This window comes from Zonotrichia leucophrys, chromosome 29 (assembly GCF_028769735.1).
Source record: "Zonotrichia leucophrys gambelii isolate GWCS_2022_RI chromosome 29, RI_Zleu_2.0, whole genome shotgun sequence".
In the NCBI taxonomy this organism is placed as follows: domain Eukaryota; kingdom Metazoa; phylum Chordata; class Aves; order Passeriformes; family Passerellidae; genus Zonotrichia; species Zonotrichia leucophrys.
Genome location: NC_088198.1, coordinates 3,180,664 through 3,207,194, shown reverse-complemented (window position 1 = coordinate 3,207,194; position 26,531 = coordinate 3,180,664). Strand labels below are relative to the sequence as shown.

The following is a 26,531-nucleotide window of genomic DNA, read 5'->3' as shown; positions in this document are numbered from 1 at the left end:
CGGGGGGCTTGTCCCGTGTGTGGGGTGACATCTCCACAGCCCCGGCTGCAGGAGGAGGGGATGGGGACAGCGGGGGAGCTGGTGACTGTCACCCCCACATTGGGACCCCCCAAATCTGGGGGTGAACGGGAGAAGGGGTTTTGGGGGGGTCCCGGTGCCTCGGGGCTTGTCCTGAGAGTGGGGTCTCATCTCCACAGCCCGGGGGTCCGGCCTGGGGGTCCCGCTGCCCCCCAGGCTCTGCTTGGAGCCCCTGGGGGCGGTGCTGGAGCAGCTGCAGCCCCGAGCAGCCCCGGCCCGGGGGATTTGGGGGCTCTGGGGAGCCGCGGCCCCGGGGAGAGCTCAGCTGGGCCGGGGCAGAGCCGAATTGATGGGGAGGGGCTCCAGGGGACAGAGCCCCCGGGAGCGGCCGGGTCCGGGGGGGACAAAGCCTGGGGAGGGGTTCAGAGAGGGACAAATGGGGCGCGGGGAGGGGGATAAAGGGGGGTCTGCTCTAAGGACACCCCGAACCCAGCGGTGCTCCAGCCAGGGCAGTGTTTATTCTGCTCAGGATCCTCCTTTCCGTGCCAAATCCTTCCCTTCCCTTCCGAGCCTGGGCCCGCCACACGCGGCGGGGTCTGGGGGTGTCCCCTCGTGGGTGTCCCCTCGTGGGTGTCCCCTCGTTCGGTCCCCACCATCCCCTCCGGGCCGGACCCGCGGTGCAGCCGCTCCTGTCCCGCGGCCCCCGCGAGCCCCCTCAGGGTGACACCACTCAGGGTGACGTCATCCTCAGGGTGACATCACGGCTCAGGGTGACGTCACCGCTCAGGGTGACATCACGTAGGCGGTGGCGATGAATCTCCGGCCGCCGTCGTAGGTGGTCTTGGTCCAGGGGTAGGTCTGCACGCTGAGGCGGTGCCCGCCCAGGCTCAGGTGGCATCTGTGGGGACACCAACACCTGTCACGGCCCTGATCTGGGTCTGTGCCCCATAGGGGGGCTCTGGGGGTCTCAGTGTCCCCACAGGCACGGTGCTCCAGCCCTGAGCCCCTCATCCCACAACCCCATCTCCAGGGTGCTCTTGGTGTCCCCAACCAATGCTGTTCCATCCCCACACCCATTTCCATCTCATCTCCATCCCCATCCCATCCCATAAATCCATCTCCATCCCATCCCTCCCCAAATTCAGGGCCAACCTCAGCCCTGATGGGGCTCAGGGAGGCCTTGCTGGCTCCAGGACCAGACTTGGGATGGACAGAGGGACACAGGATGGACAGAAGGACTTGGGAGATGCAGAGAAGGGCTTGGGATGGACAGAAGGACTCGGGATGGACAGAAGGACTCGGAATGCAGAGAAGGCTTGGATGACAGAAGGTACACGGATGGACAGAGAAGACTCGGATGGACAGAAAGGACACGGATGGACAGAAGGACTTGGGAGATGCAGAGAAGGGCTTGGGATGGACAGAAGGACTCGGGATGGGCAGAAGGACATGGGATGGACAGGACACAAGTACACAGAATGGACAGAGAGGACTCAGGATGGACAGAAGGACACAGGATGGGCAGAAGGACATGGGATGGACAGAGGGACACAGGAGGGACAGAAGGACATGGGATGGACAGGACACAGGATGGACAGATGGACAAAAGATGGACAGAGGGACACAGGACGGACAGAAGGACGCAGGGTCAGCACTCACGCCCGGCCGGGCCGCGCGAGGAAGCAGAGGGTGTAGAGGCCGAACTCGAACTCGGGGCTGCAGCCGATGAAAGCCGAGCCCACCTCCTTGTAGAAGCCGTCCCAGCTGAACTGGAGCCCCAGCACGTCGGGGTACGTGTCCCACTGGGGGAGAGGGGTTGGGGCTCAGCAGGGTGGGATCCCCCCCAGCCCCTCCAGGGAGGGTCCAGAGCAGCTCACGGCCAGGTTGGGGGGTCCCAGCAGAGCCCCCCAGCCCCAAATCTCTCCCTCGAGGCTTGGGACACCCCTGATCTGGGGTTTCATCCCCATGGGAGCCCCCCTGATCTGGGGGTTCATCCCCATGGGAGCCCCCCTGATCTGTGGGTTCATCCCCAGCCCCCCGAGCTCTCACCGGCCCGTCGAAGTTGTGGCTGAAGTAGTTGAGGACGCCCTGCTTTTCCAGGAGGTAGAAGCGGATCCAGTTGTGGAATCCGGACACTTTTCCCTTTTTCACCTCCCCTGAAACACAGAGAGGACAGCAGGATGAGCCCCCAGACCAGGCAGGGCTGTACCTGAGAACAGGTGCTGGAAATTGGGGTGGGACTGCACCTACCTGAGAACACGTGCTCGAAGCCGCTGGAATCCCGCTCCCCGTCCCCTCGGGAGTACAGACCGAACCACATCTGGTTCAGGTCCTGCAGGAACTCCTGCTCGGAGCTGTAGCGATCTGCAGGGAAAGGAGGGCAGAGATGGGGCTCTGGGTGCTGGGAAATTCAGATTTTCTGTGTGACAAACACTGACCCCCAGGAGAGCGCTGCCTTTGACCTGAGGCCGTGGAGAAGTGCTACCAATCAATTCCAAAATTGATTAATAGCAGTGGGATTACAGGTGTGTGGTTTGATTAGAAGTGTGTAATGTCACAGGGTGGAAAACTTAGAGTTTAAGGGTTTAGAATATGGAAATAAATACGGAGCAAGATGGAGGTTTTAGGTTGTTCTTTTTCCTTCTCCTTCATGGGTTTGGGTGGTGTTTTGTAATTGGACAGAAAAATCTGCATTGAGGACTTTGAGTGATTAGTTATTGGGTTAAAAGTGAAAATAATTTAGGTGTCATTTATTAATTAGATAGTTTAGCCTTAAAACACCTTGTAACAAGAGATTGTTGGCCATTTTGTGCCTGGTTAATGAAGGACTGCAGAACTCACTGCTGTGAGACCGTAACACAGGTAAAAAATGATAAACACCTGAGTCTGAATGTGAAATATCCTAACACACATTAGAAACAATAAACACCTGAGTCTGAATGTGAAATTGAATATGAATGCAAAATATCCTAAAATGGATAAATGATAAACACCTGAGTCTGAATGTGAAATATCATAACATGGATTAGAAATAATAAACACCTGAGTCTGAATGTGAAATATCATAACATAGATTAGAAATAATAAACACCTGAGCTGAGGAAGATTTTTTTTTAATTTTTTTTTTACTCAGGGATTCCTGAGAGCCAGAGAGAAGTTTGATAAGAGGATCCGTGTTTAGCCCTGAAAGAATTTCCTACCAAGGTCGTTGACATAGAAACCAAGAAAGAAAAGGATAAATCAGAGAAACCTGCAATTATTCCAATGAGCACTTTGTTTGTGTCTCGTGAGCAGTGAGCAGTGTAAACTTAGGAGTTTTGTAAGGATGTGTAAAAAGCATGCATGCTAAAATAAAAACGGGGGTTTTATTTTAAAAAACCCTTTAAAAATAAAATTAAAATAAATTTTTATATTAAAAACCTCCTGAAAATGAAGTGTGCTGCTTTGGACTGTCTCCCCTTGCGATTCCCCCATTCCCCAGCCCTGCCCCACACTCACTTTTCCCCTGCAGGAACACAAAGAGTTTCTTCATCAGCTCCGTCTCCATCACCTCCTGGAGGAACCGCTCCTGCTCCCGCAGCTCCTCGGCCGTCACCTCCTCCTCCCTGCCCGTGGCCCTCTGGTAATTATCCAGCAGCTTAATGAAGCTGGCGTAGGTGGGCTTGGAGAAGAGCGCCTCGTTCACGTATTTGTAGAGCCTGGGGGAGAATTGCTGGGATCGCAGCTCCTTCCCCACCGCGCTGTCCCTCCCCGCTGTCCCTCCCGGTGCCACTCACGGCTGCGGGGACCGGTCCTGCTTGTCGCCGGTCTCGTCGGGGCCCGCCAGGTGCTGCGGGTTCAGGGCGATGTCGCTGGGCCGGGCTTTGTTGTGGTCCAGCCCGTAGAGCTGCTCCGAGAGCTCCAGCAGCTCCTGCTCCGAGATGGAACCGCTGCTGCTGGAGAATCCGTCTGCGGGGAGAGCAGGGGCTGGGCACGGCTCGGGGGTCCGGGGAGAGGGGGGGGATCCGTGGAAAAGTGAGGGGGTACCATGGAAAATTGAGGGGGTCCATGGAAAGTGAGAGGGATCCATGGAAAAGTGAGGGAGTCCATGGAAAAGTGAAGGATCCATGGAAAAGTGAGGGGGATTCATGGAAAAGTGAGGGGGTACATGGAAAATGAGGGCGTACATGGAAAAGTGAAGGAGATGCAGGATTAGGAAAAGGTGAGGGGATACATGAAATGCGTGCAGAGTAAGGGATCATGGAAGAGTGAGGGGATCATGGAACAGGAAAGTGAGGATCCATGGAAAAGTGAAGGGTCAATGGAAAAGTGAGGGGATCCAGCAGGATCCATGGAAAAGTGAAGGAGATGCATGGAAAGGTGAGGGGATCCAGCTGGATTCATGGAAAGGTGAAGGATCCATGGAAAAGTGAAGGGGATCCAGCAGGATCCATGGAAAGGTGAGGGGGATCCATGGAAAGGTAAGGGGGATCCAGAGGATCCATGAAAAAGTGAGTGGGAATCAGCAGGATCCATGGAAAGGTGAAGGGGATCCATGGAAAACGGAAGGGATCCAGCTGAATCCATGAAAAAGGGAGTGGGATCCAGAGGATCCATTGAAAAGTGAGGATGTCCCTGTGGGGACAGGCAGGGGCTGGGGACAGCTCTGGGATTCATGGAAAAGTGAAGGGGATCCAGAGGATCCATGGAAAGGTGAGAGGGATCCAGCTGGATCCATGGAAATGGGACGGGATTCCCAGAGGAACGGGGGACGCATCAAGGAATGGAGGGAACACCCCAAGAATTAAAGGGGGACATCCTGAGGAATAGAGGGTGACAACCCGAGGCACCTGAGGGGACACCCCAAGGAATGGAGGGGACACCGAGAATGAGGGGACACCCCAAGGAATGGGGACACACACCAGAAATAGAGGGTGACACCCCAATGGGCACCTGGAGGGGGACACCCCAAGGAATGGAGGGGACACCCCGAGGCACCCAGGGATGGTTCCGTCCCTCCGGACTCACCGAGGCTTCGAGCTCCTCCCTCGGCGCCTTCCCCACCTGTGGAGCAGAGAGGAAAAGGAGTTGGGGACACCTTGGGGACACCTTGGGGACCTGCAGAGGCTCGGAACCACCCCCTGGACACCCCGAATCCCTCTCACCGGGCCCGCAGTGCCTCTCGTGGTCCTCGCAGCAGTTGTGCTCTGCCCCGCACTCGGGGTGACAGTGACACTCGTCCTCCTCATTGAAGGGCTCCCCGCAGCGTCCCTCGCACGAGTCGGGGGCTGTGTACAGATCTGCGGGGACACAAACGGGGGGTGGCACTCAGGAGGGGCTGAGTGAGGCCATCCCCACCCTGGAGCATCCCCTGTGTCACTTCTGTCCCCTCCCGGGCCAGCCTCACACAGCCCAAGAGCCATCGGGGATCTTTGTCACCAGGGTTGCTCCTCTCCAGCTGAGTTTGTCACAACCTCCAGGTGACACTGGGGAACTGCTCCCCGTGATTCACCCTGGGATGAGCTCCAGAGCCCCAGGCAGCCCAGGAGCCATCCAGGATCTTTTTTTGCTCCTCTCGGGCCGTGTTTGTCACAACCTCAAGGTGACATTGGGGAACAGCCCCCGGGAATTGCTCCCTGTGATTCACCCCAGGATGAGCCCCAGTACCCCGGGTTACTCCTGGAACTGCTCCCCGTGATTCACTCTGGGATGAGCCCGGCCCCCCTGGAGGAGCTGCAGCATTCCTGACAGCCTCGTTTGCACGTGCTGGGAAAACTGGGAAAACTGGGAAAACTGGGAAAACTGGGAAAACTCCTTCCCGAGCTGTTCATAACTAACGAGCTGCTGAGCACCTGCGTGGTGATGCAAAGCAAAGCTGAAAATAGCAGCGGTGGAGCCTTGGAGGGGACAAGGGACACTCTCAGAGGGACAAGGGTGGGCCTGTCCCACAGGGTGTCCCTGTCCCACAGGCTGTCCCTGTACCAGCAGTGTCCCTGTCCCACAAAGTGTCCCTGTCCCAGCAGTGTCCCTGTCCCAGCAAGGTGTCCCTGTCCTACAAAGTGTCCCTGTCCCAGCAGTGTCCCTGTCCCATCAAGTGTCCCTGTCCCAGCAAGGTGTCCCTGTCCCACACGGTGTCCCTGTCCCACATGGTGTCCCTGTCCCACACAGTGTCCCTGTCCCACATGGTGTCCCTGTCCCATCAAGTGTCCCTGTCCCACACGGTGTCCCTGTCCCAGCAAGGTGTCCCTGTCCCACAGGCTGTCCCTGTCCCACAGGCTCTCCTGTCCCACACAGTGTCCCTGTCCCACACAGTGTCCCTGTCCCACAGGCTGTCCCTGTCCCAGCTGGCAAAGGCAGCCCTGGAGCAGCGGGCGTTGCCCTCCCTGGCACAGCCGCTGCAATCTCCCGACATCTGAGGCACCGGGGGTTTGCCCAACCCGGGTGAAAGGTGGCCCCGGGGCAAATCCTGATGTGGCTCATCCAGTCCCGGGACACCTGGGCGATTACAGCAACATCCAGGCCGTGAGGGTGGCATCGAGGTGATGACAGTGACATCCAGGCCATGAGGGTGGCATCAAACTCCCCAACACTGCCGCCTTCCCTTGTTTGTCCCCTTTGTCACTTCACCACAATTATTTGTGCCTGGTGATGTCACCCTGGCCCTGCAGGTGCTGAGGGACCCCTTGGCTCCCTCTCCCCACCAAACCCCAGCTCCTGTCTTGGTTTTCCCTCCTGGCTTCCCATCCCCTGTAAATTCTTTAAACAGGATTATTTTAGTCGGGAGGGTCTCGAGGTTCTCCCGAAGCCCCTGAGAAGAGCTGGGAGAGCTTCCATGGCAGGGACACCCCATGGATGGGGGGCTCAGAACTCCCACGGCAGGGACACTCCATGGATGGGGGGCTCAGAACTTCCATGGTAGGGACACCCCATGGATGGGGGGCTCAGAACTCCCACGGCAGGGACACTCCATGGATGGGGGGCTCAGAACCTCCATGGCAGGGACACGCCATGGATGGGGGGCTCAGCGCTGCCCAGACCCTCCCAGTGTGACCAGTCCAGCCCCAGCCCCATTCCCCCAGTGAGCTGCACTGGGATAAACCCCCCTGGCTCACTCATCGCTGCTTTTCCAGCCTCAATCCCGGCGGGATTGTGCAAGGCAGGAGCTGCCCACGCTGCCCCGTCACTGCTGAGCCCGTTCTGGTGCTGGTCCCGTGTGGCCCGGGGGTGTCACAGCATCCCGAGCGTGTCCCAGCAGTGTCACAGCATCCCGAGCGTGTCCCAGCAGGGCCCTGACCCTGACTCAGCCCTCGGCGGGGCGGGCTCAGCATCATCCCAAATCCCCAATCCCCAATGCCAAATCCCCAAATCCCCAATGCCACAGAGAACCTGAGCAATCTCAGGGCAGAGGAACCGCTCCTTCTCCTCACTCAGACACGACCCTAAATCCCTAAATCAACCCTAAATCGACCCTAAATCGCTGCAGCATCCTCAGCTCTTCCTGGAGGGGTGATGAGAGAGGCGGGCTCAGCGTCATCCCAAATCCTAAATTCCCAAATCCTAAATTCTCAAATCCCCAACGCCACAGGGCACCTGAGTGATCTCAGGGCAGAGGAACCGCTCCTTCTCCTCACTCAGACATGACCATAAATCCCTAAATCAACCCTAAATCGCTGCAGCATCCTCAGCTCTTCCTGGAGGGGTGATGAGAGAGGCGGGCTCAGCGTCATCCCAAATCCTAAATTCCCAAATCCTAAATTCTCAAATCCCCAACGCCACAGAGCACCTGAGCAGTCTCAGGGCAGGGGAACAGCTCCTCCTCCTCACTCAGACACGACCATAAATCCCTAAATCAACCCTAAATCCCTAAATCAACCCTAAATCGCTGCAGGGTCCTCAGCTTTTTGGGACAGCTTTTTTGGGAGAGCTGGAAATGCCACAGGGGCGGTGGCCTGGGACAGAAGGACACAAGGACACAGCCCATCCACACTCAGCCATCCCAGGGGTTTTTGGCTGATCCTGCCCCAGGATTTTTTGGCTGATCCTGCCCCAGATTTCCTCTGGCTGCACAAAGCACAGAAATATTTCTCTTTCTCACGGTGCCCAGGGTAAGGGGGGTTGTTCCCTGCCCAGCTCCATCCTCCGAGCTCTGGGGAGGTGCCGGAGCTCTCCCAGTGCTCCCAGTTTGCTTTCGGGCACGGGGATGAGTCAGCTCAGCCAGAGCCGCGTCCTCGAGCCCCTGGCCTGACTCAGGACCCGGTTCCTGCAGCAAAACACAAATCCAAACCCAGCCCAGCTCCAGGAGGAAGCATCTGAAGGACAAAGGAACCTGGGACAGAGCTGCGGACGCCCTGAGCTTCCCAAACCCTCCAAACCCACAGGTGAGCCCTGCCTGGGGGACAATCAGGGGAAATCTCCCACTGCCCACACGAGGAGAAGTGGAGAGGTCCCAGGGCCAGCAGACAGGTCCTGCAGGTGGCCAGGACTGGCCACGAGGCAGCCGAGCTCCCCAGGCACCTTCACCAAGGGTTTTCCTTCTGGAACAGCTCAGGACTCACATGGGAGTTTGGGAACTCAGGACTCACACGGGAGTTTGGGAACTCAGGATTCACATGGGAAAATTAGGAACTCAGGACTCAAAGAAGAAATTTGGGAACTCACACAGGAAATTTGGGAACTCACAGAGGAGTTTGGGAACTCAGGATTCACATGGGAAATTTGGGAACTCAGGGGTTTGGGAACTCAGGACTCACAAAGGAAATTTGGGAACTCAGGGGTTTGGGAACTCAGGACTCACAAAGGAAATTTGGGAATTCACTCAGGAGTTTGGGAACTCAGGACTCACTCGGGAATTTGGGAGCTCAGGATTCACACAGGAAATTTTGGAACTCAGGGGTTTGGGAACTCAGGACTCACACAGGAAATTTGGGAACTCACTCGGGAGTTTGGGAGCTCAGGACTCACACAGGAAATTTGGGAACTCGAGGGTTTGGGAACTCAGGACTCACAGAGGAAATCTGGGAACTCACTCAGGGTTTGGGAACTCACACAGGGGTTTGGGAACTCAGGACTCACTCGGGAGTTTGGGAGCTCAGGATTCACACAGGAAATTTGGGAACTCACACAGGGATTTGGGAACTCTGGACTCACTCAGAAGTTTGGAAACTCAGGATTCACATAGGAAATTTGTGAACTCAGGGGTTTGGGAACTCAGGACTCACTCAGGAGTTTGGAAACTCCTGCTCCCAGCCCCACGCAGGTTTGGAGCCTCTCCTGTGAGCTGGCCTTGCAAAACTGCTCATCTCTCATCCCAGGGGGACTCATCCTCTCCCGGGCCATCAGATACGAGCTCCTGGCGCCGTCGGGGGTGATGAAATCCCGTCCTCAGTGCCAGGGCATCGCAGTTCAGGCTTTGTGCAAGAACTCAGCGCCTCCTCATCCCCGTGGGATCCCGGCTGCCAAATCCTGGTGGCCCTGAGCTCCTCCTAAAACCCAGAGCCCTCTGAGCCCCCCTGGGCACCTCGGGGTCGGGTCTGGGCTGCGTTTGCCACCTGAGCTGCCCCACAGGGGGAAGGTGGGTACGGCATTGGGATTGGAAAACACCCAGAGCTGCTTTTCCATGGAAAGGAGGAGCCAGAAGGAGATTCCTTGAGCTTTGCAGGACCAAGGCAGGCTCAGACACACCCGGACCCCTCTGATGAGCCAGGGGAGTTGGAAAATCACCCCAGCCCGGGCTGGATTTCCAGCATGGAAAATCTCCTTCCCCTTGCCCCACGGAGCCCGGGCAGCTCCATCCCAGTTATCCCAGTTATCCCAGTAGCACCGAGATGCTGGTCCCCATCCCCCGGGACCCTGCAGCCCCTCAGGCGGGTTACTCACGGCCGGACACGCAGCCCAGGGCGATTCCTGCCCCCAGCAGGAGCATCCAGGGCTCCATCGTCCCTCGGGAGCGCCGGGACCGGCTCGGGATCGGGTCGGAAGTGCCGGGATCGGGTCCGGAGTGTCGGGACCGGGTCCAGAGTTCCGGGATGGGGTCCGGAGTGCCGGGATAGGGTCGGGAGCGCCGGGATCGAATCGGGAGCTCCGGGATCGGGCCGGGATCGGGTCGGGAGTGCCGCAGCTCCCCGGAACTCCCCGGCTTTTTGTGGGTCCCACGGGGGGAGGAGGGAGGGGCGTGATGGCAGCGAGGGCTCCACGGGCGGGCTGCACCCCAACTTGGCCAAAACTCATTAAGCGCGCAGCTAATTACAGGCTGCCCGCAGTGGGAGGAGGGCCGGTAAATCCAGAATCCCGGGCTTGGCTCCACAACCCCCGGGGGCGGCCGAGGCTGCGCGGGGAGGGTCCCGGGGGGCTTTGCCCACCCCCCCAGAACGGGGGTCCCGAACTGGGGTTCCCCCAGTCACCCCCCCTCCCCACCCTGGATCGGCCTCCTTGGAGCCCCCAGGAAAGCCCAAAACTCCAGCACAGCCCCGGGGGGAGGTTTGGGGTCATTCCAGCCTGGTCCTGAGCCCAGAGCTGCCCCAGGGACCCTCCCCGGCCCTGGGGGGCTCAGGCCAGGCCTGGGGGGGGTCACAGCCCCTTCCCTGCCCAGCCAACCCCGATGGGAAGTGTTCCCAGCCTGGAGCTAAGCAGGGAATTTTCAGGGAGATTTTCAGTGATTTTCAGGGACCCCAGGGGCACCACCAGGCTCTGCCTCCTCTTCCTCACTCCCTGCTGTGTTTTCCTGGGAAAACTCATCCCAAAGCCGGCAGGATTTGCTCCAGACACTTCTCCACCTCCTCACCAACCCAGCGTGGCCAACCCCGGCTGGTCCTGGTGGTCCAGGGCCCTCTGGCCTGGCCTGGGGCAGTTCCAGGCAGGGGCAGCATTTGGGGGCAGCATTGGGGGGCAGCCCCGGACTCACCTGGGACCCGACCCCGATGCTTTGGGAGCAGCCACAGCCCCAGGACAGGGTGAGAGGCTCCCACCCTGCGCCCCCCACCTGGGCAGGTGAGACCCCACCCCAAAGAGCTCCCGAGGATGCTGGGGTGATGCTGGGATCCCTCCCGGAGCAGGGAGCGGCCCCGGCTGTGCCAGCTGGCACGGGAGCGGCGTTTGGTGCAACAAGGGCCGGGTTTGGAGCTCCCTCAGCCCTCAGTCATTTCCTGAGCTGTGCCCTCCTGGTGCCAGCGCTGTGTCACCTCGCCTGGGGCAGCTCCGGGGCCGTCCCCAAGGTCACATCGGGGGTGGAGGTGCAGGGGTGACTCCGGGCTCGGAGAAGAATGGGGAGCACAGCCGTGAGTACAAAAATACCTCTATTGCTCTGCCCTGCCTGCCCGGAGCTCAGCGGGGCCGGGTCTGAGTCCAGGGCCGAGCTCTGGGGGGCTCCAGCACAGCCCAGGGCCATGGGAGCAGAGCCAGGGGCTGCCCCGCCGCCGGCAGCTGGGACCCCATCCCTGCTTCGGGCCCCCATCCTTGCTCTGGACCCCCATCCCCATTCCGGACCCCCATCCTTGCTCTGGACCCCCATCCTTGCTCTGGACCCCCATCCCCATTCCGGACCCCCATCCTTGCTCTGGACCCCCATCCCCCTTCTGGGCCCCCATCCCCATTTTGGGCCCCCATCCCTGCTCCGGACCCCCATCCCCATTCTGGGCCCCCATCCCTGCTCCAGACCCCCATCCTTGCTCCGGGCCCCATCCCATTCCGGGCCCCCATCCCTGTTTTGGGCACCCATCCCCATTCTGGACCCCATCCTCACTCTGGGCCCCCATTCCTGTTCTGGTGGCCCCCCATTCTTGGTCTGAGCCCCGATCTTTGCTCTGGACCCCCCATCTCCACTATGGGCCCCCATCCCCTGCTGTGGTCCCCTGTCCCCATTCCGGGCCCCCATCTTTGCTCCAGACTCTCATTCCTATTCCAGGCCCCCGTCCCCATCCCTGCTCTGGGCCCCCATCATGGTTCTGGATCCCCCTCCTCACTCCTGGCCCCCATCCTCACTCTGGGCCCCTATCCTTGGTCTGGACCCCCCGTCCTTGGTCTGGACCCCCCATCCCCATCCTGGGCCCCCATCCCAATTCCAGGCTCCCATCCTTGGTCTGGACCCCCCATCCCCATTCCAGGCCCCTGTCCCGGCTCCAGCCCCGCTGCCCTCAGGGCTCCAGCTCCCGGGAGAGCCTCAGCAGCTCCTTCTGGCTGTCGATGGCCCTCAGGTGCTGCAGGTAGGCCCAGGTGGACACGGGGTTCCTCACGCTCAGGGACTGCTCCGAGCCTGTGGGGAAGGATGAGATCAAGGCTGGGGCACAGCCTGTGAGCCTGTCCAGGATCCCTGCAGGATCACCCCATGGACCCCCTGTGTCACCCCAAAACCTCCCCAAACCTCCCTGGACTGGCTCATGGATCCCTGCATGGATCCTTCCATGGATCCATCCATGAATCTCTGCATGGACCCCTCCATGGATCCTCCTTGGATCCCTCCATGGATCCATCCATGAATCTCTGCATGGATCCATCCATGGATCTCTCCATAGATCCATCCATGGATCCTTGCATGGATCCCCCCATGGATCTCTCCATCAACCTCTCCATGGATCCTCCTTGATCTCTCCATGGACCCTTCCATGGCTCTCTCCATCTCCATCCCCTCTCCCCCCGCTCAGGGATGCCCTCAGAGGGTTGGGGTCCCCTGGGGCTGGGTTAGGGGTCCGATTGAGAAGCTCCAGACGTACATGTGGAGATCCTGACGGCCTTGGCGTCCTCGGGCCGGTGCGGGGAGCGGCTCCTCAGCGGGGACAGCGGCGCTGGGGGGCAGAGAGAGGGGGCTCAGCCCCATCCTCAGGGTCTCAGCCCCATCCCCAGGGGTTCAGCCCCATCCCCAGGGTCTCAGCCCCATCCCCAGGGGTTCAGCCCCATCCCCAGGGTCTCAGCCCCATCCCCGGGGTCTCAGCCCCATCCCCGGGGTCTCAACCCCATCCTTAGGGTCTCAGCCCCATCCCCAGGACCCCAGCCCTGTTTAGGAGACCCTCCCAGTCCCCTCCCCAGCTCCCTGGAGCTCTCACCATGCGCGTGGCCGCGGCAGCGCTGCAGGACCCGCACGGTCTTGGCCATCATGTGCTGTGGGTGAGGCACAGAGGTCACCTGCTGCCACCTGGCCCCACCTGGATCCCCAAAATCTCTGTCCCCACCATGGCAGTGCCAGAGCTCTGCCTGCAGGGCACAGCAGGGCCCTGGGAGGGGTCACCGCCCCGCTCTCACCATCTTCTCAAAGTTGATGAGGTTCTCGGCCAGGGTGCGATTGCCCTCGTGGATGAAGGTCATGTCTGGGGGGGTTTGGGGGTCAGAGCGGGGTCCTTGGGGAGCGCTGGGCACACCCGGGGGGTCCCCAAAAGCAGAGACCCACCTTTGAGCAGCAGGGGCATGAAGGGGATGATGGGGGGGCTCAGCTTGGCCACGGCCAGGCGATAGACACGGTGGTTCCACGAGGGGTCCTGGGGACAGGCAGGGACACGGGGGTGGGGGGGACAGTGGGGGGACACGGGGTTGGGGAGGGACAGGGGGGACAGTGGGACCCCCTCCCCATTGCTCCAGGGGCAAATCCCGCTGGGAAGGGGGCATGGGGCAGGGAAGGGGACATGGGGAAGGAAGGGGGACATGGGGAAGGAAGGGGACATGGGGAAGGAAGGGGGACATGGGGAAGGAAGGGGACATGGGAAAGGAAGGGGGACATGGGGTAGGGAAAGGGGACATGGGAAAGGAAGGGGGACATGGGGTAGGGAAGGGGACATGGGGTGGGAAAGGGGAAATAGGGAAGGAAGGAGGACATGGGGAAGGAAGGGGGGACATGGGGCAGGAAGGGGGACATGGAGTGGGAAAGGGGAAATAGGGAAGGAAGGGGACATGGGGCAGGGAAAGGGGACACAGGGAAGGAAGGGGACATGGGGCAGGGAAGGGGACATGGGGCAGGGAAGGGGACATGGGACAGGAAAGGGGACATGGGGAAGGAAGGGGGACATGGGGCAGGAAAGGGGGGCACAGGGCAGAGGGGCTGCACTCACCAACATCCTCTCCAGAGCCGAATGCAGCTTCTGGATCTTGTGGGGCAATCTCTTTGTAGGGATGGGATCAGGAGCTGGCACCCCCCTTTCCCACCCCAGAGACCCCCAGCTGCCCCTCCCAGAGACCCCTGATTGTCCCTTCCTAAATACCCCCACCTGTCCCACCCAGGGACCCCCCCGTTCCATGCAGAGACCCCCGGCTGTCCCATCCCCACTGTCTGTCCCACCCAGAGACCCCTGTCTGTCCCTCCCCAGGGGCTCTCCCACCCTGCAGACCCTCCCCTCGCTGTCCCCCCTCTGTCACCTCCCAGGTCTTGGCCAGGCGAGTCACGGCCGTGTTGCTCACACCGAACATCACCGCGAAGAAGGAATTCAGGTTCTTCTGCTCCTTGAGGCTGCAGGCGGGGACGGGACGGGTCAGCCGTGGGGACAGTGACAGTGACAGGGACAGTGACAGGGACAGGGACAGTGACAGGGACAGTGACAGGGACTCACTGCGCCGCCAGCTTGATGAACTTGCGCAGGAGCTGCGCGCGCCGCCCCAGCTCGGGGCACAGGCACAGCTCAGTGGCCACCCAGAACTGCAGCTCGTTGAAGCGCCGCAGCACCCGCGCCAGGTTGGCCGTGGCCACCTCGCGGAACTTGTGCGGCCCCACAATGTAGTGAATCATCTCCACCTGCGAGAGAGGCGGGTCAGGGGTCTCCTGGAGCCCTCCTGGCAGGTCAGGATGTCCCGAACCCCCTCTCAGCAGGTGAGGGGTGTCCCAAACCCCTTCCCAGCAGGTGAGAGGTGTCCTGAACCCCTTCCCAGCAGGTGAGGGGTGTCCTGAACCCCTTCCCAGCAGGTGAGGGGTGTCCTGACCCCCCTCCCAGCCGCTCCCACCACAGGCCACACCTGGTGGATGCTCTTGAAGAGGTTCCAATCGTAGTCGGTGAGGTGGCTGGCCAGGTCCTTGGAGCTGATCAGGTCCAGGGCGTCCGAGGAGCCGGCGTGGGGGCCCAGCTGCTCAGGGTGGGGGGTCTGGGCACAGAACAGGACCCCTGACCCTTTCTGCTCTCAGTAGGACCCCAAACCAAGGCATGGCAGCCCCCTACCCCTCTGGGGGCTCCACCCAGTGCTGCCCACCCCAGACCCCACCGCACACTCACCAGGCTGCCCAGCTCGTCCCTGCTGACCACAAAGAGCCTCTCGTTGAGGCCCAGGGCTGTGAACACCCCCACGGCGTCCTGCGGCAGCACCGCTCGCTCTGCGCGGAGGGAAGGGCAGGGTGACACAGAGGAGGGGACAGACACGGGGACAAGGCCACCCCGGGGTGTCCCCTCACCTCCGGCCGAGTTCACCCTGACCAGGACGTGCTCCCGGTCCCGGCGCAGCCGCGGCGCCAGCGCCCGCAGCACGTCCTGCACGGCGGCGTTGACCGGCAGCACCGCCACCAGGCATGAGTGGTCGGCCCTGAAGATCTCGTAGGGCACTGGGGGGACAGAAGGGACCTCAAAGGGACAGAAGGGACCTCAGTGTCCCCGTGCTGCGGGGGACAGTCCCGCTGAGGGGGCAGTACCTTTGTCCTGCGCTCGCAGGGCGCAGGTGCTGTCCAGGATCGGCTCCTCGGGGCTCCCCAGCCACATTCCTGAGCTCCGCGCCTGGGGAAGGAGGGACAGACAGGAGGACACGGCCACAGCCACTACCCCTGCTGTGGCGTGTCCTGTGTGACCCCAGCTCCAGGTCTGGGGAAGGTGGGACAGACAGAAGGACATGGGCACAGCCACCATCCCTGCTGTGTCGTGTCCTGTGTGACCCAAGCTCCGGGGCTGGGGAAGGAGGGACAGACAGGAGGACACAGCCACAGCCACCACCCCTGCTGTGGCGTGTCCCCAAAGGGCAGAGGGGACCCAGATCCTGCCCTGTCACCCCTCAGAGGGGGTCCCTACCTTGGGCTGGGGGGACACGCTGCCGTCACCGTTCTCCAGCCTGCGGGAGGGGCAGGGAAAGGGGAGGATGGAGATGCAGTTCCTGGTGGGAACAGAACTGGGACCAGCCACCACCGGGACTGTGGCCACCCCTGGGACTGCAGCCACCTCCAGGACTGCAGCCACCCCAGGCCACCCCTCGGCCACCTCCGAGCCCCCCTGCCCTACCCAGCTGCATGTGCCACCCTCCCCATGGCCGGGAACCCTCACATTGGGGACAAGGTGGCACCAGAGCCACTCCAAAAGCTCCTCCCCAGGGCACCCATGGTGGCATTGGGGGACACTGGGGGACATCAGGGGACACCGAGGGGACATTGGGGGACATCAGGGGTCATTGGGGGGACATTGAGGGACACCAGGGGGACTCACGCTCGGGGTCGCCGCCGCTCCTGGCCCTGCTCCTGGCACAGCCCGCCCAGCTGAGGGTCCCGGCTCGCCAGGTCCGCCAGGTTCTGCGGGGACAGGGGGCATGGGGTGAGCACAGGGTGGTCCCCGCGGTGTCACCGTGTCACCCTGGCAGTGTCACCTTGGTCATACCTGCAGCAGGGCCGTGGTGCTGCGGTCGCCCTGCAGCAGCCGCCCGTAGAGCAGCACCCACTGGCTGACCAGCCGCAGGATCTTGCGCCGTTTGCGCAGGGCGTACGAGGCCTTGTCCTGCTCCGAGCCCTCCAGCGGCTCCGCGCGGAAACTGGCACCAGTCAAGGGCACCAGTGAAACGTGGAGAGGGGCAGGGACCCCCAGGATGGCACCCGGGAGATGGGGATGCACCCAAGGGTGCTGGAAGGGGATTTGGGGCCCAGTCCCACACAGAAGGATACTGGTGCAGCAGGGCCCGGCAGAGCTGCGAGGTCGGCATGAACACGGTGTAGGTGAGCAGGAAATCCCCGAGGAGCGTGTCTGTGAGGGACAGGGCACTGTCACTGCTGTCCCCAGCACTGTGGGGACACAGGGACCTGGCCAAGGATCCCCCGTGCCCTGCCTGGGGTGTCCCACCAGGGACAGGGCACTGTCACTGCTGTCCCCAGTGCTGTGGGGACATGGGGACCCAGCCAAGGATCCTCCATGTCCTGCCTGGGGTGTCCCCACTATGGGGACCTGGCCAAGGATCCCCTGTGCCCTGCCTGGGATGTCCTGGGATGTCCCCACCACGGGGACCCCGCTGGTGGCAGGGCAGATTTTGTTCCTAAACCCCACAGGAGGCGCTGGATCATTGGGGTGGGATCACAAATCCCCGGGATCCAGGATGGGATGACAAATCCCAGGGATCGGCTCCAAGGCAGTGCCCTGTCCCCGGCTGGGATTTGTGACCCGCTGGGGACACCTCCTGGCTCCCGGCTCTCCCGGTTTCTCCTCTCTGAAGGCAGAGGGAGACCGAGAGGCACCGAGGAGCCGTTCCCGCTCAGAGGAGCCGCTCGCTCCCCGCCCGGAGCCGCCGCCCTCTCCCGGCCTCGGCTTTTGGGGTTTTTAGTGGAATTTGGGGTTGGACACCGGGAATGAGGAACCCCCTCGGTGCCGCTCCCCCCGCCTGTCCCCAGCCCCGTGTCCGGGTGGCTTTGGGACAGTCCCCAGCACACGGGGACACCCCCACAGGGGGGACAGAGGGGGGAGACCCCCACCTACCCACGGGGTCGTAGAGGGTGGCATCGAGCCGCATGAACTCCAGCAGGTGCTCCAGGATCTTCTCAGGTGTCCCGGCCATCACCAGGTACCTGCTGGGGACAGGAGGGGCGGAAGTGACACCATGGCTGCAGGCAGGGACACCACAGGCTGGTGACAGCAGTGCCACCACCATAGGCTGGTGCCACCACAGGCTGGTGCCACCATGGGCTGGTGACAGCACGGGCTGGTGTCCCTGCTCCTCGTCCCCTTGTTCCTCCCAAAAACTGCCCCGAGGGAGGCTGGAAAGGGCAGAGGGGTGGCTCAGGGGACAAGGGTGGCACCTGCCATGAGGAGGACAGGGACAGGTGTGCCACCTGCTGCTCAGGAGACAGGGACAGGGGATTCACCTGCCACAAGGGGGACAGGGACAGGGCTGTAACCTGCCAAAGGGGGACAGGGACATGGGTGTCATCTGCCACCAGGGGCACAGGAGTGTCACCCGCCACCAGGGGCACAGGAGTGTCACCTGCTGCTCCGCGCCGAGGCCGCCTGGCCGCTGCCCCCCTGCAGGTCCTTCTGCAGCACCAGCACCACCTTGCCGTGCTCCTTCAGCCGCACCGTGTTGGCCTCCACGTCCTGGGGGCGATCCCGTCATCAGCCCGGCCGGGATTCCCCAAAATCCCCCCAAAATCCCCCCCAGAATCCCCCCCGGGCCCACCTTGAGGATGCGGTTGAAGTCCTGCTTGTCCACGCGCAGGAAGTGACAATTGTCCTCGCGCAGGAGGATGGTGGCTGCCCGCGGAGCGTCGTTCACCAGCGCCAGCTGCCCGAAATCGTCCCCCTCGTGCAGGGTGGCCACCAAGCCCTGGGGACATCGTGGAGGGTGAGACATGGAGACACTGAGGTGTCCCCAGAGTGTCCCCTGCAGTGCAGGGTGGCCACCAAGCCCTGGGGACAGCACGGGGGGTGAGGGATGGTGACATCCAGGTGTCCCCAGAGTGTCCCCATAGTGCAGGGTGGCCACCAAGACCTGGGGACATCGTAGAGGGGTGAGGGATGGTGACACTGGGGTGTCCCTGAGGTGTCCCCAGGGTGTCCCCCTCGTGCAGGATGGCCACCAAGCCCTGGGGACAGCACACTGGGGTGTCCCCAGGGTGTCCCCCTCATGCAGGGTGGTCACCAAGCCCTGGGTAGGTGAGGGATGGTGACATTGAGGTGTCCCCAAGGTGTCCCTCCAGCACAGGGACAAACCCACCTTGCCGTGGGTGACCACGTTGACCGAGCCCTTCCAGATGATGTACCAGGAGGTGCCTTTGTCACCTTGGCTGAACACTGTGCCCAGGAAAAGGGGGAAAATCCACAATTTTGGGAACAGCTCTGGTGTCCCCGTGCTGGGGACACCCCAGTGTGACCCACGGGGGGCTCAGGGTGACTCACGGACGGTGCCTGCACGCTGGTGCCCCTCGAACATCAGCACGGCCGCCAGCTCCCGCTTCACCTGCATGGGGACAGCGCTGTCACCCCGGCTGGGCCAGCAGGGGACACGGGGATGGGGAATGGCGGGGAAGGGCCAAGGGAGGCACAGAAATTATCAGAGAGGATGTTTAGATGGAAGGAAAGGGGTGCAGAAGGATTTGGGGAGCCAGGACAGGAGCTGATGGGGTTCAGGAGGATTTGGGGGTGAGGGGACACCCTCAGGTTCGGGGACACGGCCGCGCTCACCGAGTTGGAGAGATGAGCCACGGCTTTGATGTGGAGCAGCTCCTCAAAGATCAGCTCCAGCTCATCCTGCGTGCGCTGGGCAGGCCTGGGGGGGGCCGGGGGGTCAGCGGCTCCCTGTGCCCCCTCCCCAGCCCCTTCCCCTCTTTGGGTGACTCTGTTGGGTCCCCCCACCCTCAGCAGCCCCGTGGGCACTCCAGACCCCCCGAGCAGGGTCCAAAAGGTGCCAAGGAGCCCCTGGGGCACTCACGGCTTGCGCAGGGCCATGGAGAGCAGCGCGTCAGGGCCCAGCTGCGCCAGGAACCCCAAAGCCTCCAGCAGCTCCTCGGGGTCCCGCGGCCCCGCGCCAGGCTCGGGGCTCAGCTCCAGCTCGGCAAAGCGGTAAAACTGCGTCTCCTTGTCCTGGAAGTGCCACTCCTGCCTCACTGCGGGGTGACAGCGGCCCTCAGCTCGGTTCTGCACCCCCTGAACCCCCCAGAGCCCCCCAAAGCCCTCACCGTGTGTCAGCACCCCGCTGTCCACCAGCACCTGCCCGATGCCCACGGCCTGGCCGCGCGTCTGGACGGCCGCGCCGGCGCTCAGCAGCCAATCCACCAGCTCCTTCCCCGAGCAGCACTGCCTGGAGGGGGCACAGGGGGTGAGAACCGCCCGGGACAGCCCCCCCGGAGCCCCCCGGGTCCCCCCCAGCCCACCGGTGGTGCCGCAGGTGGTGCTTGTGGTCGCGGATGAGGCCGGGCCGGGAGGTGCTCAGGTGGGCGAAGAGGAGCTTGCCTGCCCTCCAGATCTTCTCTGAGGATGCCTGAGGGTGGCAGGGGGACAAGGGAGATCATGGTGGGGGGGGCTGGGCTGTCACCTGTCCCCTCAGTGCCCTGAGATTGCCATTGTCCACCCCAGGAATGGCCGAGGAGCATCTCGATGGCTTTGGGGTGTGGGGGTGCTCCAACCCTCAGCCCCCCAAATTCACCTCCCCGGGGGCTTCCCCGGCCCCCCCACCTGGGTGATGCTGTGGCCATAGTCCAGGCTGGATTCCGAGTCCAGGAGCGGGGTCTGGAAAACCAAAGGGGAGGGGTTGGGGGTTTGTGGGGGCTCTGCTGTGCCCCCATCACCCCACACACGTGGGAGGGGTCCTGGCACCCCCAGCTCTTCACCAGGTGAGGGGCAGCACCCAAATCCTGAATCCAGAACCCAGATCCTGACTCCAGAACCCAAATCCTGAATCCAGCACAGAAATCCTGAACCCAGCACCCAAATACTGAATGCAGCACCCAGATCCCAAATCCTGAATGCAGCACCCAAATCCTGAACCCAGCGCACAAATCCTGACCCCAGCACCCATTTCCTGACCCCAGTCCCCCTCTCCAGCTCATTTTCCCCCAGCTCTCCCCCTCGGGGATGCTCCGGGTAAAACCAAACGCAGGGAGGGCCGAGCCCCTGTCCCGGGGCCCCGCCCGCACCGCCGGGCAGAGGTGCCCGAGCTCCGAGCCCCGAACCCCGGCGGCGGCTCTGCCCGCGGGCCCCGCGGCTCCCGGGCCCCTCCTGGCCACGGCCCTGGATAAACAAGCCCGGCCCGCACCCGTCAGACCAGTTCAGCTCCCGGCACCGGGAGCGCTCACCCGGCGCGGGGCACCCTCCGAGGGACGCCCACCCGCACGGGGGGCACCCCATGGGGGGTTTTGGGGTCCCTTTCCCCGCTGTGGGGGTCCCACAGAGCCCGGGAGGGCACCCAAAAATTGGCATCTGCAGGGATCCTCCTGGGGTGTGGGTGGGGAGATTGGGGCAATCCCGGATGGATTTCCAATTGAGGAGGGCAGGAGTTAATTAGTGCAGGAGTTAACTAGTGCAGGATCCTCGAGGTGAACCTCCACCTGCTCCCAGCGCTTCTCAACGGCTCAGGAGGAATTGGAGGAGCCACGAGCAGCTCTGGGAACGCTGCAGGGACGTGTGTCACCTGGCCATGGTGTCACCAAGGCAGGGACACCGCTTCTGAGCTGGCCACAGTGTCCCCAAGGCAGGGACACCGCTTCTGAGCTGGCCACAGTGTCCCTAAGGAGGTGTGTCACCTGGCCATGGTGTCACCCAGGCAGGGACACCGATCCTGAGCCAGCCACAGTGTCCCTAAGGAGGTGTGTCACCTGGCCATGGTGTCACCCAGGCAGGGACACCGCTCCTGAGCTGGCCACAGTGTCCCCAAGGCAGGGACACGGCTCCTGAGCTGGCCACAGTGTCCCCAAGGCAGGGACGCTGCTCCTGAGCTGGCCACAGTGTCCCTAAGGAGGTGTGTCACCTGGCCATGGTGTCCCCAAGGCAGGGACGCTGCTCCTGAGCTGGCCACAGTGTCCCCAAGGCTGGGACGCCGCTCCTGAACTGGCCACAGTGTCCCCAAGGCAGGGACACGGTGACTCAGGTGCTCTGCAAACTCTGCCGAGCCCCGTGACGGCCGCAGCGAGCAGGAACCGCGCCGAGCAGAGCAAATGTTTGCAAACAGGAGCCGGGAGGAGCTGGGAACACGGGGCTGCTCTGGGGACATGGAGGTGCCACCTGTGGGAGCAGGAGCTCCCTGTCACCCATGGGAACAGGAGATCTGTGTCACCCGTGGGTGCAGGATGTCCCTGTCACCTCTGTGGGTGCAGGAGGTCCCTGTCACCCGTGGAAGCCAGAGGTCCCTGTCACCCTTTGGGTGTAGGAGATTTGTGTCACCTCTGTGGGTGCAGGAGGTCCCTGTCACCTCCTGGTTCGTGTCACCAAATGGGTCCAGGTGTCACCCCGGTGTCCCTCTGCCCAGGTCCCCACATGGCCTCAGCTGTCCCCCAGCACAGAGCCCCCTCTGCTGTCCCCTCTGTCCTTGGGGCCCAGAGCCAGGCCGCGCTCCAAGGACACCGAAAGAGACACAAAACCCCGCTCAAGGATCAGATTCCTCCTTCCCGAGATTCCTCACTGCTCTGGAATCACCCAAACCCCCTTATTGTCTCCAAACCCCCTCCCTGGATCACCCACCCGGGGTCAGGACCCTCAGGACGCCCCCAGCCCCCTCCCCGTGACTCCGTGGCTCCAGCAGCTTCCTAAGGAGTTGCCTTTTCCATCTTCCTGCCCCCGGGATCCTGCCTTTCTCCGGGATTCCGGCAGCGCCGGGCGCCCGGCCAAGGCCGCCAGCGGCCGTTCCGCGCCCGCGGCCGCTTTTGTTTGGGATGCCGAGGAAAACAAGCGCGGCTATTTCGGGCCTCGGGGCTCCGGAGAAAGTCCTCGCCCATCCGCAGCCTCCGCAGCCTCCGCAGGCCGGGGCTCGGCACTGCATCCTCTGGGACGGGGCTGGGATCCCAGGGGACGGGGATGGGCACCCCCGGGATGGGCTTGGCATTCCCCAGGACAGGCTCGGCACCCCCTGGGATGGGCTCAGTGTCCCCCAGGGTGGGGCTTGGCATCCCCGCGATGGGCTTGGTACACCTGGGATGGGCTGGGCACCCCTGGGACAGATCTGGGCATCCCCTGGAATAGGGTTGGGCACCTCCGGGATGGGCTCAGCAACCCCGGGATGGGGCTGGGCATCCCTGGGATGGGGCTGGGCATCCCTGGGATGGGCTCAGCAACCCTCGGGACTGGGTTGGGCACCTCTGGGATGGGGCTTGGCATCCCCCAGGACAGGCTCGGCACCCCCTGGGATGGGCTCAATACACCCAGGATGGGGATGGGCACCCCTGAGATGGGCTCAGCACCCCTGGGATGGGGTTGGGCATCCACTGGATGGGCTGGGCACCCCCAGGACAGGGCTGGGCACCCCCTGAGACACAGCTTGGCACCCCCGGGATGAACTCAGCAACCCTGGGATGGGGCTGGGCATTCCCCAGGATGGGCTCAGCACCCCCAGGACGGGGTTGGGCACCCCCTGGGATGGGCTCAGGGACCTGCTCTGGCTCCACTGTCCTCACGAGGGACATGGTGGGGGTTGGCACAGTGGCACTTGTCACTGGCACGGTGGCACTTGTCCCCTGGGAAAGACGGAGCCACCTGGGGACTCTGCTGTCCTTTGGAGCAGGGAGGGATTTGCTGGGATCAGATCCCCGAGAGGGATGAGATGGAGCCGGGAGAAATTTCCAGGAACTTCCAGTGATGGGAACAAGGGACCTGTGTGGCTCCTGAGGAGCTTCCCTGCCCCTCACCTGCCCCAGGAATGGCTGTGCTGGGACAAAATCACCCTTTCCCTGCTGGGATCAGCTCCAGTGCCCTCAATCCCCGGGTGTCCCCACAGAGGGGACACTCCTGCCATGCCACAGGTGCCACTGCTGCCAGGGCTGGTGGGATTTATCCCAGTTCAGCCCAGGAATGCTCCAGGCCTGCTGCTCACCCAGCCTTAGTGCCCCTCCAAAGCCCTCCCCAAAGTCTGCTCATAAAAGTTTTGTAGAGAAAAATAAATCGGGAAGAAAGGGAAAAAACAGGGAAAACTTATCTGGGAGGGAGCCCCTGTGCTGCATGGAAATGCCCAAAGTGGAGTTGTCCCCTAAAATAATTCCACATTTTTCTTGAAAAGAGTCCCAGGCCAAGCAGTGAGGGAAGGGGAAGGACGCAAAGCTCCGGAAGCTCTGCCGGGGCTCCAGGGTCACCTCCCCGCCTGGAGGGGACAAGGAGGGGCCGAGAGCAGGGCCAGGGACCCCCGGGACCCCCCCAGCTCCTGGGGCCAGCGAGGGGAGGTCGCGAAGCCAGGGGGACAAATCCGTGCTGTGGGAACGGGTGGGGAACGCTGCGTGTCCCCGGAATGTCCCCCCGCCCCTGGAATGTCCTTCCTGCTGGGATGCGCCGCCGGGCACCTGGCACCGGGCTCGCTTCACGCCTGGCCGCCCGTTCCGCTCCGCTCTGCCCGTCCCAGCCTGCGCAGCTCACCTGCAGCCTCACCTGGCCCTTGTGAGCTCACCTGGCTCCTCGTACCCTCACCTGGCTCCCTGTGCCCTCACCTGGCTCCCTGTGCCCTCACCTGGCTCCCCGTGCCCTCACCTGGCTCCCTGTGCCCTCACCTGGCTCCCTGTGCTCTCACCTGGCTCCCTGTGCCCTCACCTGGCTCCCTGTGCCCTCCCTGGCTCCCTGTGCCCTCACCTGGCTCCCTGTGCTCTCACCTGGCTCCCTGTGCCCTCACCTGGCTCCTTGCACGCCTGGATTCACTCCCCGCACGCCTGGCTTCACTCTCCGTGCTCTCACCTGGCTCCTTCCACCCTCACCTGGCTCCCTGCACTCCTGGGCTCTCTCCCCTCCTCTCATTCCCAAATTCCCGGGGCTGGGGAGATCTCGGCCCCACTGACCATGGGGATTTGGGGACACGCTCCCCCCGGCCCCACTCACCTAGCGGATTTGGGGACGCGCTCCCCGCCCTTACCCAGAGGATTTGGGCACACGCTCTCCCCCTTACCCAGCGGATTTGGGGGCGCGCTCCCCCCATTCCCCACTCACCCAGCGGATGCCCTGGATGCGGGGCAGGCTCCCCCCGGCCCCCTCCAGCCGCACGTCGTAGCTGGAGCTCCGGAACAAGTGCATCCTCCTGAGCAGCCCCGGGAGCCGCGCTCCGTCCGCTGCGGGACCCCCGGGGGGCTCCAGCCCCGCTCGCCGCGCCCCCCCGGCCGCCGCCCCCGGCCCGGCCCCGCGCACCTTCATGCGGCGGGGGGCGGCGAGGCCATGGCGGCCCCGGGGCTGCTCCGCGGCTCCTCGGGACGGGGCCGGGCTCGGGAGCGGCTCCTCCGCCGCCGCCGCCGCTGCGCCGGGCCCGCCCCGGGAACGGCGGCTCCGCCCGCGGCCCCTCCCCGGCTCCCACGGCCCCGCACCGGGACCTGCGGCGGGAGGGACCCCCGGGAGCCGCCCTCGGCCGTGGGGGAGGCACAACCGGGATCCCCAGGACCCCCGGGACCCCCGGGAACTCCGGGACTGGGTTTTGGGGGTCTCCAGGAGTCCCTGAGCACCTCAGACCTGGGGGTTTGGGGGGGTCACGGGGGGCTCCCCTGCACTGCCCTGACTGCTGGGGGGACCCAGAGAGGCTGGAAGAGGGAAGGGCTTTGTACTGGGAATGGTTCGTATTGGGAATGGTTTGCACTGGGAATGGATTGCACTGGGAATGATTCATACTAGGAATGGTTCGTACTGGGAATGGTTCGTACTGAGAATGGTTTGTACGGGGAATGGTTTGTACTGGAAGTGGTTCATACTGGGGAGGTGGCCCCCAGCCCCCAGCTGGAGCAGCAAAGCTGGGGTGGGGCCCGGCAGTCCTGGGAGAGCTTTTACTGGGTTTTTTGGCCAAAAAGGAAAGGGGTTTCTGCCAAAAGGAGCCTTTACTTCTGAAATAAATCCCGATTTTTAAAATCCAAATCTGCCTTTAAACCGGCCCCCACCCCAGCTGGAGCAGGGATGGGAATCCTCAGCTGGACTCGAGGAATTTGGGGAAGAGCCTTGAGCCTCCCCTGATGCCCCTCCTGCCCAGGCACCCCAGCGGCTCTGGGGGTCACACCGGCGTCCCCAAATCTGTCCCTCCAAGCTGGGGCCTCCCTTGGGCACATCCTTGAGGACAGATCCTGGCCTTCCTCCTCCCAATCCCTCTGCTGTTGCCTCTGGGATTTTTCCTGGGATTCCTGGGGGGCTCCAGGACCACCAGAACCTCCCCGGGCTCAGTCCCCCCTCCCCAGGAGCTGCTCTGGGGCTCTTCCAGCCGGGCTCCCCTCGGCCGGGATCCCGGGATCCGTGCACAGACACGTCCCCCCATGCAAATCAGAGCTCATTAAGGGAAGGAGGAAGAGGCTGAGGAAGGCAGCAGAGCCCGGGCAGCCCCACCCCGGCAGCCCAAGGAGAGGAGAGGCACCTGCCCGGGCCCCGGGGGGGACTGCGGGCGGTTCCTCCTTGGGATGAGGCTCCACCACCCCATTCCAACCACACGCCTATTCCAATGTTCCCCATTGCAATCCCATTCCAACCCCATTCCTATCCCAATCCCACCCCACCCCATTTCAACCCCATTCCTATCCCAATCCCATCCCATTTCAATCCTGTTCCAATCCCAATCCCACCCTATCACATTCCATGTTATCCCACCCTTTCCATCCCATTCCAATCCCATCCTATCCCATTCCAACCCCATTCCTATCCCAATCCCATCCCATCACATTCCATTTTATCCCACCCTATCCAATCCCATTCCTATCCCAATCTCATCCTATCCCACCCTATCCTATCCCACCGTTTCCCATCCCACTA

General features: G+C 62.7%; 2 protein-coding genes across 5 annotated transcripts; both read right to left on the bottom strand.

Moving 5' to 3' along the window:
- Positions 1-144: 144 nt before the first annotated feature.
- On the bottom strand, positions 145-10,066 carry ENDOU (endonuclease, poly(U) specific). Of its 2 annotated transcripts, none has more exons than XM_064734969.1 (9): positions 9,874-10,066; positions 5,163-5,297; positions 5,026-5,061; positions 3,795-3,966; positions 3,517-3,716; positions 2,269-2,382; positions 2,068-2,174; positions 1,678-1,820; positions 145-916 (listed from the first exon to the last, which is right to left on the bottom strand). In XM_064734969.1, the coding sequence occupies exons 1-9, from the start codon at positions 9,929-9,931 to the stop codon at positions 802-804; spliced, it is 1,080 nt and encodes a 359-aa protein (XP_064591039.1). In that variant the 5' UTR covers positions 9,932-10,066; the 3' UTR covers positions 145-801. The 2 variants fall into 2 exon arrangements, with proteins under 2 accessions (XP_064591039.1, XP_064591038.1); XM_064734968.1 differs by lacking the exon at positions 9,874-10,066 and adding an exon at positions 9,216-9,526.
- Positions 10,067-11,660: 1,594 nt separating this feature from the next.
- Positions 11,661-25,007, bottom strand: RAPGEF3 (Rap guanine nucleotide exchange factor 3). 3 transcript variants are annotated; one of them, XM_064734937.1, is made up of 27 exons: positions 24,747-25,007; positions 20,307-20,360; positions 20,006-20,112; positions 19,811-19,932; positions 19,564-19,738; positions 19,317-19,401; positions 19,032-19,092; positions 18,850-18,926; positions 18,313-18,459; positions 18,121-18,230; positions 17,616-17,707; positions 16,814-16,892; positions 16,533-16,683; positions 16,365-16,447; positions 15,957-15,996; positions 15,587-15,668; positions 15,353-15,499; positions 15,177-15,274; positions 14,923-15,048; positions 14,523-14,704; positions 14,332-14,422; positions 14,028-14,078; positions 13,373-13,460; positions 13,228-13,292; positions 13,032-13,086; positions 12,702-12,773; positions 11,661-12,244 (listed from the first exon to the last, which is right to left on the bottom strand). In XM_064734937.1, the coding sequence occupies exons 1-27, from the start codon at positions 24,945-24,947 to the stop codon at positions 12,126-12,128; spliced, it is 2,760 nt and encodes a 919-aa protein (XP_064591007.1). In that variant the 5' UTR covers positions 24,948-25,007; the 3' UTR covers positions 11,661-12,125. The 3 variants fall into 3 exon arrangements, with proteins under 3 accessions (XP_064591007.1, XP_064591008.1, XP_064591009.1); XM_064734938.1 differs by having other exon boundaries at positions 17,616-17,704; XM_064734939.1 differs by lacking the exon at positions 14,028-14,078.
- Positions 25,008-26,531: the final 1,524 nt, after the last annotated feature.

What these genes read in the sequence shown, in the direction of transcription:
- ENDOU (XM_064734968.1), bottom strand. Translation starts at nt 9,333, where the DNA reads ATGGCCCGGGAGAGGATGAGTCCCCCTGGGATGAGAGATGAGCAGTTT. An exon ending in CAGGACCGGTCCCCGCAGCC is followed by an intron (nt 3,717 to 3,794) that starts GTGAGTGGCACC and finishes ATTCTCCCCCAG; the next exon opens with GCTCTACAAATACGTGAACG. An exon ending in CTCGCGCGGCCCGGCCGGGC is followed by an intron (nt 917 to 1,677) that starts GTGAGTGCTGAC and finishes GTGTCCCCACAG; the next exon opens with ATGCCACCTGAGCCTGGGCG.
- RAPGEF3 (XM_064734937.1), bottom strand. Translation starts at nt 24,947, where the DNA reads ATGAAGGTGCGCGGGGCCGGGCCGGGGGCGGCGGCCGGGGGGGCGCGG. An exon ending in CACCCTCTACGACCCCGTGG is followed by an intron (nt 16,893 to 17,615) that starts GTAGGTGGGGGT and finishes TGTCCCTCACAG; the next exon opens with ACACGCTCCTCGGGGATTTC. An exon ending in TGCCGGGCCCTGCTGCACCA is followed by an intron (nt 16,684 to 16,813) that starts GTATCCTTCTGT and finishes GACTGGTGCCAG; the next exon opens with TTTCCGCGCGGAGCCGCTGG.